The sequence below is a fragment of the Schistocerca serialis genome, chromosome 1 (assembly GCF_023864345.2).
Source record: "Schistocerca serialis cubense isolate TAMUIC-IGC-003099 chromosome 1, iqSchSeri2.2, whole genome shotgun sequence".
In the NCBI taxonomy this organism is placed as follows: Eukaryota; Metazoa; Arthropoda; class Insecta; order Orthoptera; family Acrididae; genus Schistocerca; species Schistocerca serialis.
Genome location: NC_064638.1, coordinates 544,206,121 through 544,223,251, shown reverse-complemented (window position 1 = coordinate 544,223,251; position 17,131 = coordinate 544,206,121). Strand labels below are relative to the sequence as shown.

The 17,131-nt window shown below is 40.8% G+C and overlaps 1 protein-coding gene across 1 annotated transcript in view; it reads left to right on the top strand.

The window, feature by feature from the left end:
* The window catches only part of LOC126412468 (alpha-amylase 2-like), a 125,960-nt gene that overhangs the window by 74,488 nt on the left and 34,341 nt on the right, over positions 1–17,131 (top strand). Inside the window, exons 6-8 of the mRNA XM_050082114.1 lie at positions 2,505–2,627; positions 6,615–6,739; positions 12,295–12,511. Coding sequence (XP_049938071.1) covers positions 2,505–2,627; positions 6,615–6,739; positions 12,295–12,511 — 465 coding nt within the window. The remainder of the gene's footprint in view (positions 1–2,504; positions 2,628–6,614; positions 6,740–12,294; positions 12,512–17,131) is intronic.

Here is a 17,131-nt window from a genome sequence, read left to right as displayed (position 1 = left end):
GGTTTATTTATCATACTTTGGATCTAAACTTGATGATCAGGATAAATCTTGGGTGCCACATAAGGTATGTTATGTGTGTGTTGAAGGTCTCAGAAAATGGTCCAAAAAGGAGAAAAAAAGTCTTTAGATTTGCTGTTCCTATGACACGGAGGGAGCCAAGAAATCGTTCTGATGATCGCTACTTTTGCAGTGTTATTACTGGTCATCATTCGAAAAACAAGAAGGTAATAAGCTCCCCTAACCTTCTGTCCACCATCTGACCAGTAGGGCATGGTATAGATTTTCCAGTTCCTGAACCACCAGATGATTTAAATTCTATTCCAACAGAAGTATTTTCTGATGTACAATCTGATTTACATGAACCAGATGATGAAGAATTCCATTGCAATACAGAAAGTCTACAGTCCAAATGGTTTACTCAGACTGAGCTTAATGATTTGGTTAGGGATCTGGGCTTAACGAAAGAAAAAGCTGAATTGCTTGGCTCTAGATCAAAAGAAAAGAACTTATTGGCAGATGGAACCAGCATATACATGCATAGAAAGAAAGAGCAGCAATTTTCCAAGTTTTATCAACAAGACAGTGATTTAGTGTACTGCTCAGACATTCCCAGTCTGATGAAAGAGTTTGGTGTCAAATGCAGAAAGGAAGACTGGAGGCTGTTTATTGATTCCTCCAAAACTAGTTTAAAGGGTATTTTATTACACAATGGTAACATGTATGCACCTATACGTGTTGGACATTCTGCACATAGGAAAGAAAGCTATGAAAACCTATAAATAGTGCTAAATAAAATAGGCTATTCTGCTCATGGTTGGATGATATGTGATGATCTAAAAGTAACATGTACGCTCCTTGGTCAGCAAGGTGGCTTTACCAAATTTCCATGTTTCTTGTGTGAATGCGACAGTAGGGCTAGGGATCAACACTTGCGCAGAAAGAACTAGCCTGCGAGGGAGTCTTTAAAACCTGGTGAGAAGAACATTGTACACAAGAACCTTGTAGATCTAAAAAACATGCTCCTACCACTTGTACATATAAAGTAAGGCCTAATGAAACAGTTTGTAAAGGCTTTGCCTAAAGATGGACGTCTGCCAAAAGTTTCCACATGTTTCAGAAACTAAACAAAAAGAAGGCATCTCTGTCAGACCTGACACTAGAAAATTGATATTTGATGTTAACTTTGCATCCAAAATGACCTTAAATGAGAAAGAAGCATGGGTATCATTCAAGCAAGTCGTTACAAAGTTCTTAGGATGTGAAAAAGACTCAGAATATGTTTCTATTATAGCTACAATGTTAAAGAAGTTTAAAACTTCAGGACGTTTAATGAGCCTGAAAGTTCACTTTTTGAACAGTCACCTTGATTACTTCCCGGACAATATGGGAGATGTTAGTGAGGAGCAAGGAGAGCATTTTCATGAGGACATTAAAGTGATGGAAACACGCTACCAAGGTTGCTGGAAAACTAACATGATGGGGGCTAGCATTGGTCACTTCACCGAGAAGTTCAGCAAGTGACTAATCATAGAAAAAGCTGCACAAGAAGCTTCAAAGAAAAAAAGAGGAAGAAAATACAAACCAATTCCAGCTGACAAGTGAAACCTCTATTAACACATATCATTGTTTTAAGTAGCTCGCTGTAAATACAAACCATGCTTATGTTGCAGCAAAGCATTTCATTAACTTCCCTGTTTACCATATAGCATAGGATTTTTATGCTACATAGTAAAAAGCACATTGCTCGAAAACTATGGGTCATACTAAAAAACTAAGGCTAGATTTGGATTCAGCTCATAAAAATCTATAAAGATCAGCTATCAAAGTAAAAAAAGCTTTTTTTTGAAAAAATTTCCTTGGCTTGTGTAATTTACACAATCCAGAATCAAAGGGTGTAGTATGTCACTGCACCTCACTACACCCTACAATTGAGGACTCTGGTCTTCCAAACTAAAGCTACATAACTGGGTGACTAAGAGGACTGCTGCTTTTTTTAGTTGTTTCCGCTGACATTTGGTAAGTAAGGTTTTCTGTTACTTTTGTCTTGTGGTGAGTCTTTTCCTTTTTGTTGTCCCTTACTCATCTTTCTATGGTTTGCTGGTTCTACCTGCTGGCTCACAAACACCATATCAAATTTTTTGTTGACAGCCTGTGAAATGTGCCTTTACCCGGTTGGAATGTTAATGGTCAGGCTGGAAACTCATCCCTCTGAGTAGGTCATCACACAAGCAAATTAAAAGTGTTCTGTAAGTTACAGAATTTCTTTCCATTTTTGACACTAGTTGTTTTAATGCTACTATATTCTCCAAAAATTATCTGCAAAATTTGAAAGCTGGTGTATGTAAATGTTTCTAATAACCTCTTGTGGTGGTTGGGCGGGGGGGAGGGGGGGGGGGGGCAGAGGTCATGATCACTATGTCCAGTTCCATGTATTTGTATGACACCTGCCATCAATAAAAGTAACTATGTACTAATAGAATCTCTTTCTATACTATGATTTGTAGGCTGGGAATCTGTAAAGAAAACAGAGTACATCAGCCTTGGGAGAGTGACAGAGTTCAAGTATGGAGAAGAAATAAGCAAAACATTTAGAAGACAGAATGCACTGAAGTGGTACAAGACATTTGGTAAGAAACAAATAAGAATTAACACAAAACATGATTGCATCAGATAACTGTTAAGTAAATATAATTCCCTTAACTCCAACAAAGAGTGGACATATGGAAGTTTTCATTAATACACACCTGGTTGTAATTACTTTCAGCCTTCAGACAGGAACAGTTCTGTAAACCCTTTACAGGCTCTAATAATTGTATTCTTTGGCACTTCAAAGCTTTCTCACAAAAACACTTGTGTATATACTATTCCAATCATGATATCATGGTAGCATAATGAAATGTGAAAATTCTAGCTGCTAAGATACACTACAAGTGTTTTCTAAAAAATGTTGAAATTTGCCAAATTCTTAGCTGTTGAGGCAGCTGAGGCAGCTGAAGAATTGTACATCCCTGCTGTAGCAGCAGCAGACAGCACTTGTGCAACATGGCATCCATTTATCCTTAATTGACGGCATATCAGTAAGCGAATAACATGGTGCAACATGATCGTAATTAGTAAAATGAATTTCAGTTTCTGTTGATTGTGTCTCTGATACAACTGTTCACAGTTACTATTCAGCTCAATTTGCTACTCACTTAATATCCATAATGATTAGCAGTTGCCTTTGTGTTATAACTAAGTTTTAACAATATACCATAGATAAAACTGAATTATTATTCTCTGTGATTTCTTCACATATGCTTGTTAATAGCATCTGTCCTGTGCAGGTTCCAAAGTTTCACAGCAATGTGGAACCTAACTGAAGCTTTAAAGGTAAAATATGAAGCATGTGGTACACATTCGAGATCACCTACTTCTCCTGTAGACCTACATATGCACCATTTATCAGTTTTCTTGGATATTCATTCCAATGAGGTCGACATTTCATTAGAAATTCTGGAAACACTGGAAGGAACAGGAAATAACATGACAACTCCATAAATTGTGGTTCAAATGATGATTGTTGAACTACTTAAAAGTCCAGATAAAAATTGAGAACTTTCAAAGTCCAAGAAAATATGTGCAGTAGTAGCTTTCAGTGACTAAGGCAAGGCTTTAAATTTTTTGCTAAAAACATGAGGGAGAAAAGGCATAAACTTAAGGAGTGTTAAAAGTCAGATTTATTTTGTAAGATCTGAACATGAATTGTATAAATGGAAGAAAGATTTACATGAAATATGAACAAATGAAACTCACAAAAGTATGAACGAAAAAGTATTTAAAAGATTTAGAATTGCTTGTGAAAATCAATGCACCATTGTTAAGGGAGATCTACAAGACTGGGTGTTCTGAACTGCAAGTGGGATGAACATTATGGGATTTCCTGGCTTCTTTGACCTCATTAAATAGATTCAGAAAATTTTATGGAAAAGGAAGTTGCAAAATTACAAAATTTATCTCAAGTAAACGTGAAGAGATGTCAGCAATAGGTAATACTAAAGTAAAGTTCATAGCTGACATGAAGACAAGGCTTGTTTTTATCTCCTACAAGCTGTGTATAAAGCCAGTCAGGTATTGCAATCTACATTTATCATTTTGAGTAAAAAAAAAGACAGAGTTGCTTGTGCAGCCGATGAATGCTATGACACATTACTATACAACAATGCCAGTGATAAGTTACATTTCTGCAACTTTATTGCTCTCTTCAGGAACATCAGGGCAAATTAGGACCAAAAGTTAAAAAAAGGGACTGTTTACTAGCAGAAATTTTGTACATGATATCACAAAATCTGGAAAAATCCGAGAGAATAATTTTCAGCGTTATGTCTGAAACATCTTCTTACCATTTGCTAAGAATATTTCATTGCTTTTGTTGGACTCTTGGACTGTATATAACAACAACTTTAGGATGATGGTGAGAAGCCTGTTAATATAATTCAGATTCAATGTGGAACTAACAGTGTGATCCAGCCTCTCGATAACAAGATTTTCAATAGTGTAAGGTGTTTTTCAGATAACTGTCAGGCAATATAATTTCCTATAGCTCTATGTCATTTCAGGTTTATCAGCAGAACAGTGTTATTAAACTCCAGTCATTTCTGCATTGTCAATCTGCATCATCACATTTTACAAATTTGAACATGTATACCCAGTACACAGCCCAATATGCAGAACAATGGCCAAAACCAGTCCTTACTTCATTCAGGTTCTTCTCATTTATTGGCTTGCAACATGCTCCATTACAATATTTCTAATACTACATGTATGTATTGTGTATGTGGAATGTAGTGTAATGTTTGTGTTGTATGATGGTGAGAGAAGGGAAAGAGTGAAACCCAATGTCAGCACATAGCCTATTCCTCACAAATAGAACCATCAATAGTCTCACATGTCCTCACTTCATGAGACACTGTGGAGAGGTTTGGTATTTAGACAAGGATGTTGGCACAGACTTTACGTCAACTTGCTCTCCTCCTTGCCTATCAAACACTGGCAGTGAAAATTTTATCCACTACCAGGATTTGTACTGGCTTAACCTCAGGTCAAGTGCCACTGCACAAGCATACATTAGCGACCTCAACCACAGAGATGGGTACTCCATTCCAGCTCTGTCTAGATAAAGCTAGTAATTACTGTTAAGTGTCTGAATGCATTAATTTTTCTTTTATCAGGTGTAAGGAAAATGTTTGTTTTTGTCATTCAGTAACACTTCATATTTTTATGACGTCTACAGGGAATAAACGAGTAACTATTTCATTGTTAAAAAAATATACATTATTTAAAAATTATCATAAGAACTGTGCTACAGGAATTGTTATAAAACATTTAATGTCAACAAATTAAAGACCCAGTTGATGGATGTCATCTGTAATGTAACATCATACACTACCTTGATTTTCTTTCCTTTCTTAGTCACTTGTGTAGGAATTACATCTGAAACGGTTTAGCTGTTGTTATGAGCTGTAAGTTATACAAAAAATTAATAATGCAAAATATTTTTGGGATGATCTGAGTGCTAAAAATGCAAGTTTTTGAACTTTTGCAGTCTGCCCTGTGTGCTGCTACATCCTCTTGTCTTGTCTGCGTTTGCTTATTTGCCGATTCTTCGCTAGGTAGAATGGGCTGTTACAGACTGCTGCTACAGGCAATTCTTCATGTGGCAAAAATGAGTAACTTTAACTTTTTTATAATACTTGCAGTGGGCCTTAGAAGTTAAAATTTAGACAGCGCATTTCTTTCAGTGTAGTCTATCTGCGTGAAAAATATCAGGGTAGTTTTCAACCTGTCGTAATGGACCATTTCCTTGTGAGTCCTGTAAGTACTACACATGAAACTTATAATACTGTGCAGTATGTGAATATTATTACTCAATATGTCACCTTTGATTTTTTTACCACTGGTCTTTGCACCTTCAAGCAGGACCTGCTTTTAAGGACCTTAATGATGAATTTCGGTTGATAACATGGATGCAACATTTAATGAACTTGTATGGAGTGAGAGCTATTGCTTATTTGGGTTTCACAGACGCCATATTCGGAATATGTAAGAACTGAATGACTAGACATAGATGTCAGATGCTGTTTGTTTCTAGCCACATACCCACAGCTATTAGAATTCTTGTCACAATGAAATCCTGAAGTTTGTTTTAAAAAAATATATTAGGACACAATTAAAGAGATGATCATGATAACTTGACAGCTGTTAACTAGAGTTTATATGCAACAAGTTAGGAAACTTAGAATGTTATACAACATACAATGAAGTGGTGCAAACCTTACTGACATTTGTCATTCAAATAGTAACTAAAAAGAAAAAACTGAATGGCAGTGACTTCAAAAAACTTCATTCAAGAAAGCACAGATAATATTCTGCCCACAGTAATATAAAGTTCGTCTAATTAAGATGTATTTTTTCATCCTGTTCAAATCTGACAAACAATTACCATTTGCATGTGATCATTGTGACTGATAATGTAACTTCTAAAATAGGCTACCACAAATAAAAAAGTATTGCTTTTGCAGTTTTAAAATATTTCCTGTGCAATTGCTACTAAAAGTGTCACCATCTTTCTTCAGGTCCAAAATGGTCATTACTGGACAGTGAGGATGCTATTGTGTTTATTGACAACCACGACAACCAGCGTGGCCATGGTGGAGGGGGCGCTACCATCCTCACCCACAAGTCACGACAACTATACACAGTCAGAACTTTTCTTTATTAGAATAGATACAGTACATTATTGAGCTTTATGTTCCTCTTCATTCATCTCATAAGCTGTGTAAATGGTGGAAATTTGCCATTTATATTAAGCATAATGTTTCAACATCATAAATATATGTCCCACATATCTGTACAAGTTCTGTAACAAGCTGTCCCTGAGTTTATATATTCAGAACTGCAATGCATATGTGCACCACATGGTCATTATAGCCATTTGTTAAGTGTCTGCAGTGGGTTGCCGGTACAAACTATTATCTTAGGGAGGGGGGCGGGGGGGGGGGGGGGGGGCAGGCAAACACATGTCCACTGATTTCACAGGTTTGTGTGTGTGTGTGTGTGTGTGTGTGTGTGTGTGTGTGTGTGTGTGTGTGTGTGTGTGTGTGTGTGTGCGAGGGGGGGGGGGGGGGTTACCAAGCAGATCTATTTACTGAATTTTTCAAGGAGAGAGAGGACAGGAGAGAGACGAAGAGGCCTATTCGCTGATTTCAATTAATATGAATTAGAGATAAATCTGCCAGCAAAATGGAAAAGCAAATATGTAAAATATGTTCAAAATTTAGGGAAGATGTTTTAGGCAGTCAGTGCTATGTTGTTCTACAAAGACAAACAGTTCATAATATTAAAACTTGTAAATATGAACCCATCATTGTAGGTCCTGCCCCTTGGAAACAATTTCATTACTTTAATTTCAAAAAAGACAACACATAGTTGTGAAGACATTAGTTCTACTTTTCCCTGAGATCAGTTATTTAGCTAGTTCAGATTTACTGCAAACCACAGTATCAGCTGCCCATTGATAAAAATTCTGTAATTATTATTACCAATATTTTAGAAATATTGTGCATCATTTCTTAATGGGGCAAATAAAACTGTAGTTTCTTTGAAAAAGAAGAAGACATTCATTTTGTTTCTTTTTAGACTCAAAAAATTTTACATACAACTTCCAAACATATTTTTCCTTTCAACTGTCTGGAAAACAGATTCTTTCAAGGCTACCTGTGAAACAAGCCATGTAATCTACAAGCTACATTGCAAACAGCGTGCTGCATTTTATGTGGGCGTGACAACCAACAAGCTCTCTGTCCACATGAATGGCCACCAGCAAACTGTGGCCAATAAACAAGTGGACTACCCTGTTGCTGAGCGCACTGCCCAAAATGACATCCATCATTTCAATGACTGCTTCACACCCTATGCCATGTGGATCCTTCCCACAAACACCAGCTTTTCTGAATTGCACAGGTGGGAACTCTCCCTACAATATATCCCACATTCCCATAACCTTCCTGGCCTCAACCTTTGTTAGTCATTTTTCTCACCCACCCATCCCCTTCCCCATTTCCACTCCAGCACTACACAGACCTCATTCCATGAACACACTCAGACTTTTTACTTCGTTCCTTTTCCACTACCTCCCCCCTCCCCCCCCCCCCCCCACCTCTTTTCTGCCCTCTATCTAACCTCCCAATAGCACCTAGCTGCCCTACCCTCTCTCCACCTCGCCCTTGCGCACTCCCTGTCAGCCCTTCACTGTTCCCCATCCCTACCCTGCTATTGCTCCCCTTCCCCACCTTAGTCTACTCCTTACCACCACTCAGTGGCCACTCACATCATGCACTGCTGCTGTTGCTTGTAGTGTGGCTTTAGCTGCCAGAGGCTGCAGTCATGTGTGTGTGGGTTGCATTTGCCTGTGTGTGTGTGTGTGTGTGTGTGTGTGTGTGTTGTCTATTTTCAACAAAGGCCTTGTTGGTCAAAAGCTTATATTGTGACAGTCTTTTTGTTGTGCCTATCGCAACTCAGCATCTCCACTATATGGTGAGTGGCAACTTTCCTTTTAATAATATTCTTACATTCCATCCATGATTTTCCATTGTTTGAGAGTCTTTGATGACATTCAACAGATTAATTTTCCCAGTTCATCTTGATGAAAATGTAGGAGAGGTAAATAAGTGTGTGTCTAATGTCTCAATGTTGATCTAAGGCAAGTTTTAATTCATTGCAAGGTGCTGAATGACCTCTCAGAGGAAGCTGATGATACTGGAATTATCATAATCTGAGTAACCGGTCAATAACTGTATGAAACAGTAAGATTTTCTGCTTACAGTTCATCAGGTCAGACATATTGCTACAGCTGTTGAATTTTTGGGTTCAGGTTCATCTTGAACATTTACATGTTTTGTGATAACTTATTTAATATATTTTAAATAAAAATATATTAGAAGCATTTCTGGTTTATCTACATCCTTGCAAACCATTTCACTTGGTATCTACGAATGGTACATTATCACATTTGTGATTCTCTATAAATTTTTAGTGTGTATTCATGTTTTTCTGACATGTTCTACATCCAGGATGATCTCCTCACTGTCAATCATTGGAGTTAAAATACACCTAATCTGATCTAATTTAATCTCGTCAACACCAGAGGGTAGGACATCTACATACACATTTTTCCTTTTTGTGGATTTGAGAATTATATTTGAAACGTTTTCCCTAAGACATTACACAGCGAACCATAATTTCTTGAAACTTCCAGTGGTACAAGCTCCAAATAATGATTAGTGCAGTGGATGTAACAGCTCTTTGACTGGTTTTTAAGTACCTACACCAGCAAAACAATGGGCCACAGAAACTCAGTTCCTAATGTGAGTCTTTGAAGGAGCTGTTTGATGGTAATTTCCAGCATTTGTGACCTGGAGTTTGGTGGGCTCTATAAAACCAGAAAAAGTTCTACTTTGAGTCTCTCAGGTTGGCACAATGTACACAAAGAGTTACCTGCTCATGGCCAGCCACGCTCATGATTGATTCTGCCATAATTCTGTAAAACAGAGAAATTTTTGTTTGCTACGTAATGCCTCACTGGAATGTATAATTTCCAACTATTTCGTTTTGTATTGCTGGTCAATGTAGTGTTGAGGCGATTCAGCCATAACTTTTCTGTAGCTTTTATCCAGTTATACAAACTTCCTTTAAGAAAAGCCATTTCTTTCTGTGGTATTCTATTACTCACTGTGCAGATAGACATGATGCAGTCATAGCAGTGAACACTGTCACTCATATCTTCATAATATAGCCATGGATTAGACACAAATCATTCTGCATCTTAAAGGATGCAAAGGTTTGATTCAGCTGGAAGAAATAATTGCTGTCAATCAAAATATGAAATGTGCATTTGCTGATGTAGCAAAATTTGTATTACTGCCTTTGCCTGTAGAGCATGTATATCTCTAAGTGAATTTGAGGGACAGAAACTGGGTAGAGCTATCAAATTGAAATTTATATCAAATAATAACGGTCCCTTGACAGTGTAAAAAATTTAAACTTCTAAGTCAATCCAGTCAAAAGATATGGCCATATATGTCACATATTTTAATACTCACAAACTCACTCATAAAATCCTATGGACAGACTATCTGTAGTGTGTTACAGAATGATACCAACAAACTTCAGGGCTGTGGAGGGTGTCTTGAGCTCTGTTGCCTCTGTGTATGACATTTTCGAGCACAGATTTCCATCTGCAGTTTATTCTTTTCCTGGAACTCTCTAAAATCTCTAGTGTTTTTCTTTATACAGGAGAAAAATAAACTGCAGATGAAAATTATGTCCGAAACTGTCATCCACCAAGGTAACAGAGCATCACGTTCATAGGAGGCAAGACCTGCATACACAGCAGCTACATTATGTGATCAAAAGTATCCGGACACCCCCAAAAACATACGTTTTTCATATTAAGTGCATTTTGCTGCCACTTACTGCCAGGTACTTCATATTAGTGACCTCAGTAGTCATTAGATATCGTGAGAGAGCAGAATGGGTCGCTCTGCGGAACTCACGGACTTGGAACGTGGTTGGTGACTGAGTGTCACTTGTGTCATACGTTTGTACACGAGATTTCCACACCCCTAAACATCCCTAGGTCCACTGTTTCCGATATGATAGTGAAATGGAAATGTGAAGGGAGACGTACAGCACGAAAGTGTACATGCTGACCTCGTCTGTTAACTGACAGAGACTGCCGACTCTTGAAGAGGGTCATAATGTGTACTAGGCAGACATCAATGCAGACCATCACACAGGAATTTCAAACTGCATCAGGATCCACTGCAAGTACTATGACAGGCGAGAAGTGAGAAAACTGGGATTTCATGGTCGAGCAGCCGCTCATAAGCCACACATCACGCCGGTAAATGTCAAACAATGTCTCCCTTGATGTATGGAGCATAAACATTGGACGATTGAACAGTGGAAAATCTTTGTGTGGAGTGACAAATCACGGTACACAATGTGACGACCCGATAGCAGGGTATGGGAATGGCAAATACGTGGTGAACATCATCTGCCAGCGTGTGTAGTGCCAACAGTAAAATTTGGAGGTGGTGGTGTTATGATGTTGTCGTGCTTTTCATGGAGGGGGCTTGCAGCCCTTGTTGTTTTGCGTGGCACTATCACAGCACAGACCTACATTGATATTTTAAGGACCTTCTTGTTGCTAGCTGTTGGAGAGCAATTTGGGGATGGCGATTGCATCTTTCAACATGATCGAGCACCTGTTCATAACGCACGGCCTGTGGCGGAGTGTTACACGACAATAATATCCCTGTGATGGACTGGCCTGCACAGAGTCCTGACCTGAATCCTATAGTACACCTTTGGGATGTTTTGGAACGCCGACTTCATGCCAGGCCTCACCGACTGACATCGATACCTCTCCTCAGTGCAGCACTTCATGAAGAATGGCTGCCATTCTCCAAAAAACCTTCCAGAATCTGACTGAACGTATGGCTGCGAGAGTGGCAAGGCTAAGGGTGGGCCAACACCATATTGAATTCCAGCATTACTGATGGAGGGCGCCATGAACTTGTAAGTCATTTTCAGCCAAGTGTCCGGATACTTTGGATCACATAGTGCAGCTCCATCTTCTCCACTGACAATTGTGGCAATAACTCGTGATCACTGAATAACAAATGACATTGTGTCTATGGTCTGTCAACGTACGAAGACACGTTTGCTGCCAAAGGGCCTAGTGGTAGGCGCCTTGCCTATAACCTCGAGGCTGCGTGATGTTGTTGGATGATGTTTCCTTGACACGGGTTTCTATCCTCAATTTGTTCCTCAAGACACCCTGTACAACCTCTCGTTTTGTAACGGTCTGTATACACCGGTACATAAATTTGTACAGAATCCTCAGAGAGCGAGTCGTACTCTTACTTGGCCGGTTTTTTCAGTTTGATTTGTTATTTTAATTTTATGAAGAAGCATTTTTTGTGTATCACTAACAGTGTCAGTGATATTCCAGTGGTTTGTTAAATGTATGTCTCAACCTATATTCGGAAAAACAGCCATTAACGTAGCTGTTACTCAAGTCAACAAATACGTTATCATCCTGTAATAATTACAGTCGCTCATATGTCATATTTAGCTGTGACATTACGTCTCAGTCTCTTGTTGCCCTCATAGGGAAACAATTTCCAGAGGAAGTGGCGAAAGCAGTTAGGATTATGAATATGTGCTACATTACGCACTGTTTCATTGCAGATGGCAGTTGGGTTTATGCTGGCATGGCCCTATGGCATTCCCCGTGTGATGTCCAGCTACAACTTCACAGATTCAGACGATGGCCCGCCTTCGGACCCGTCAGGTGAGATACGAACCGTGGCGTGGGACGCGCAGGGACAGTGCACCGGCGGCTGGGTGTGCGAGCATCGCTGGCCCGCCATCCGGGGCATGGCACAGTTCCGCCGCGCCGTCCTGGGTGAGTTCCTAGTGCGTCTGCCCTGAGGCTTTGTTGTTCACTCACTCACTCAATCATTGCCATGTTCCATCACTACGTCAAGAGCGAGAACCCTCGCGTTCTTGTAGACACTGTCCTTGGTGTACGAGGTGTGACTATAAACAACGGGACCGTTGATGTCACAGAGTAAGTAAGCATACGCCAAACAAGAACAATAGTGGTGAAGCGTGAAGCCCTCTCAGTCGAATGCGGCAGCTTTGTTGTCTGTAGACAAATCAGTGTGGCCACGGCCTTAATTTGTATAAGATCTGTTACTTTGCTTTTCCAGAAATACGTCAGGTGTAGTAATAGATCAACGAATTGTCATGAAGTTTCACATGAGACTTGGAAAAACTGCTACTGAAACTTATCTTTTACCAAAAGAAGTGTTTGCTGAAAACTGTTTATCCCCTACGCGAATTTCTGATTAATTCAAGCGTTTCCAAGACGGCCGAGGAGACGTTGACGACGACGACTCACGCCCTTCAACATCCAAAACGGATGAAAATATCGAAAAAGTGGGTAATCTGATTCGATCTAACCATTGGTTGAGTATTCGATCGATTGTTGAAAATGTAGGAACTGACAAAGAACGCATAAGGCAAATTTTACACAACCAATTTAATATGAGAGAAGTATATGTGAAATTGGTGCTGAAAATTCCCACGACCAAACAAAAGAAGCTCGTGAAAATGTTTGTACTGACACTTTGAATACCACTGAAAATGATCCTAATTTCTTGGAAAGTAGAAGCTTGGTTTTTCGTTTATGACCCGAAACTAAGCGCCATTCCATGCATTTGAAGGGACTGACTTCACCGACAGCGACAAAAACTCAAACGAGAAAATCAGGAATCAAAACGATGATGATTTTCGATATCCATGGAATTGTGTATCCTCGCTGGGTTCCCGTAGGCCAAACTAAACCCGCGGTCGCTCGCGTATATTGTTGTCATTCTATAACTCCCGTGTTAGATTTTTTTCTAACAATGAGATCTTGTACCTCTTTACGCGAGACAAAGACACGTTTATACAATAAATCATTTTTTTATTATTACCAAAGCATTATAAATTAGTATAAACATGCTATGGAACATGTACTTTGCTGAACTTAAAAATATTTCAGCATGCAAAGATTTCACAAACTTTTTTGATTACAATTACAAGACCTGTGTGAACAGCAGTTCGTAATATTTACAGCAAGTGGTGTATTAAGGTTAACCACACTCCTTTTTACTCGTCAGATTCAGGTTGGTTGGTTTGGGGAAGGAGATCAGACAGCGAGGTCATCGGTCTCATCGGATGAGGGAAGGACGGGGAAGGAAGTCGGCCGTGCCTTTTGAAAGGAACCATCCCGGCATTTGCCTGGAGCGATTTAGGGAAATCACGGAAAACCTAAATCAGGATGGCCGGACGCGGGATTGAACTGTCGTCCTCCCGAATGCGAGTCCAGTGTCTAACCCCTGCGCCACCTCGCTCGGTGGTCGGATTCAGATATGGCTTCTTGTGACATACACTTCTGGCAAATAAGAACACTCGATGATATATGTTATTTACAGATATGGCTGGAACAATGATGGCAGAGATGCTGTGTGAATCTGTTTTTCTTTTTAGGTCAGTAGTGGCATCTTGTTTTTTCTCTTGATTCATTTTCTTCTTTAGCTGTTGGTATTTTGCAAATGTGTACAACACCTCTTATTAACTCTTTCAAGCGAAGGGATATCCTCGGAATTAACAGGCGTTTGATCATATGGGCTTTTGTAAGCATCATACTAAATTCTGCGATGGATCTTCTCTGTTGAATAAAGTCGTTTGTGTTCATCTCATATATTATTTAAGAAGCATTTATTGCTCTGATGTTCAACAAGCTGAAAAACCGTGTAAGAGGCTAGCGATTGCTTATTCTTGAAACAGAATATTCTCATTTCAGACGGTCAACATCTGAGATTGTAAAATGTAATGACTTCAGGTTTGTTCGCTTCGCCACTGTCAGCGTCTATAACATCGTCGCTGTGCATGGTGGATAACATTAGCACATTCTTTTTCTGTTTCTTTTTTGGGACGTATGAGCATATCAAGCAGTTGTTGCTTGGTTTTTCTCCAAATGCGAATATGCTGCTGCTTAGTTGCCTACACTTTACGTCTAGAAGCTCTGGTGGAATTTCTCTTTTATTCTTCCGTGAAGTACCTACTACTGTGAGTCGATGATTGACGTACATTTTGTTAGCCAGTTGTATATGTGTAAAATAACTGTCCATCGTCACGTTTCTGCCTGTTTTTTCATTCGGTCGAATCAAAAGGTGACACCACATTCTCTGCATCATTGGGTACTTGATATGACTCAGTAGGCTGTTTGCCTGCATATAGGCTTACTTCCATATTTAGCGTATAAAACGTTTTGACATCACAGACCGCATGTACCTTGATGCCATATTTTGCAGGCTTGTTTGCTACATACTGCCTGAATTTGCAACGTGCACGGAATGGTTGTAACATCTCGTCTATCGTTGTCTATGCACCGGCACTATAGCGATTCTTGCAAACATCCACAAATTTGTCAAATACTTCTCTAATAGGTGTCAGATTATCTCTGTTTCCTTTTTCTGAGCTCTCGTACATTTGTCGTCAAAACGTATAGCTTGGAGTAGTGTGTGGAACCTACGTTTGGTTATCGATGTAATAAAGAAATCCGGTGCAGTCCCATCAGTATTGAGATGCTGTGCCTTTATCACTCCTACGACATATAATACACTAAAGACTGCAGATACCTCTTCAAAATCTGTCCGTAGGCAGTCTCGAGCACTCCGTGAATAAGATGCTGCCATTCTGTCAAGTTCTTGGTTTGTGTATTTCACAATGCGACCAATTACACTATCTGGAAAAAATAATTTCCAGCATTCCAAAATTGTTTTCTAATTTTTTGCAACACCCTTCACGCCTGCAAGGTGCGTTACAATATTCTGACCGGCAGTTTTTGCTGGAGGAGCGTATTGCTTCAACCATTCTGTTATTCCATCCTTACCAAGAAATGTTTCACGATCTGTAAATTGAGAAACAACTGTAGCTGAAGAATCAGATTCGCTGTCTGACTGATCTGTTGTAGTATTGATCTCTTCATGCTCAGAGGGTGCAGTATCTGATGGGGTTAGTATCTGATGACAGACCCTCTATGTAAATATCCTCGTCTAGTGGTTCATCTAGCCACATCAATATCAGTTCCTCTGACATGACTTCTTCCCTGAAAAGTTTTATACACTCCTGGAAATTGAAAAAAGAACACATTGACACCGGTGTGTCAGACCCACCATACTTGCTCCGGACACTGCGAGAGGGCTGTACAAGCAATGATCACACGCACGGCACAGCGGACACACCAGGAACCGCGGTGTTGGCCGTCGAATGGCGCTAGCTGCGCAGCATTTGTGCACCGCCGCCGTCAGTGTCAGCCAGTTCGCCGTGGCATACGGAGCTCAATCGCAGTCTTTAACACTGGTAGCATGCCGCGACAGCGTGGACGTGAACCGTATGTGCAGTTGACGGACTTTGAGCGAGGGCGTATAGTGGGCATGCGGGAGGCCGGATGGACGTACCGCCGAATTGCTCAACACGTGGGGCGTGAGGTCTCCACAGTACATCGATGTTGTCGCCAGTGGTCGGCGGAAGGTGCACGTGCCTGTCGACCTGGGACCGGACCGCAGCGACGCACGGATGCACGCCAAGACCGTAGGATCCTACGCAGTGCCGTAGGTGACCGCACCGCCACTTCCCAGCAAATTAGGGACACTGTTGCTCCTGGGGTATCGGCGAGGACCATTCGCAACCGTCTTCATGAAGCTGGGCTACGGTCCCGCACACCGTTAGGCCGTCTTCCGCTCACGCCCCAACATCGTGCAGCCCGCCTCCAGTGGTGTCGCGACAGGCGTGAATGGAGGGACGAATGGAGACGTGTCGTCTTCAGCGATGAGAGTCGCTTCTGCCTTGGTGCCAATGATGGTCGTATGCGTGTTTGGCGCCGTGCAGGTGAGCGCCACAATCAGGACTGCATACGACCGAGGCACACAGGGCCAACACCCGGCATCATGGTGTGGGGAGCGATCTCCTACACTGGCAGTACACCACTGGTGATCGTCGAGGGGACACTGAATAGTGCACGGTACATCCAAACCGTCATCGAACCCATCGTTCTACCATTCCTAGACCGGCAAGGGAACTTGCTGTTCCAACAGGACAATGCACGTCCGCATGTATCCCTGCCACCCAACGTGCTCTAGAAGGTGTAAGTCAACTACCCTGGCCAGCAAGATCTCCGGATCTGTCCCCCATTGAGCATGTTTGGGACTGGCTGAAACGTCGTCTCACGCGGTCAGCACGTCCAGCACGAACGCTGGTCCAACTGAGGCGCCAGATGGAAATGGCATGGCAAGCCGTTCCACAGGACTACATCCAGCATCTCTACGATCGTCTCCATGGGAGAATAGCAGCCTGCATTGCTGCGAAAGGTGGATATACACTGTACTAGTGCCGACATTGTGCATGCTCTGTTGCCTGTGTCTATGTGCCTGTGGTTCTGTCAGTGTGATCATGTGATGTATCTGACCCCAGG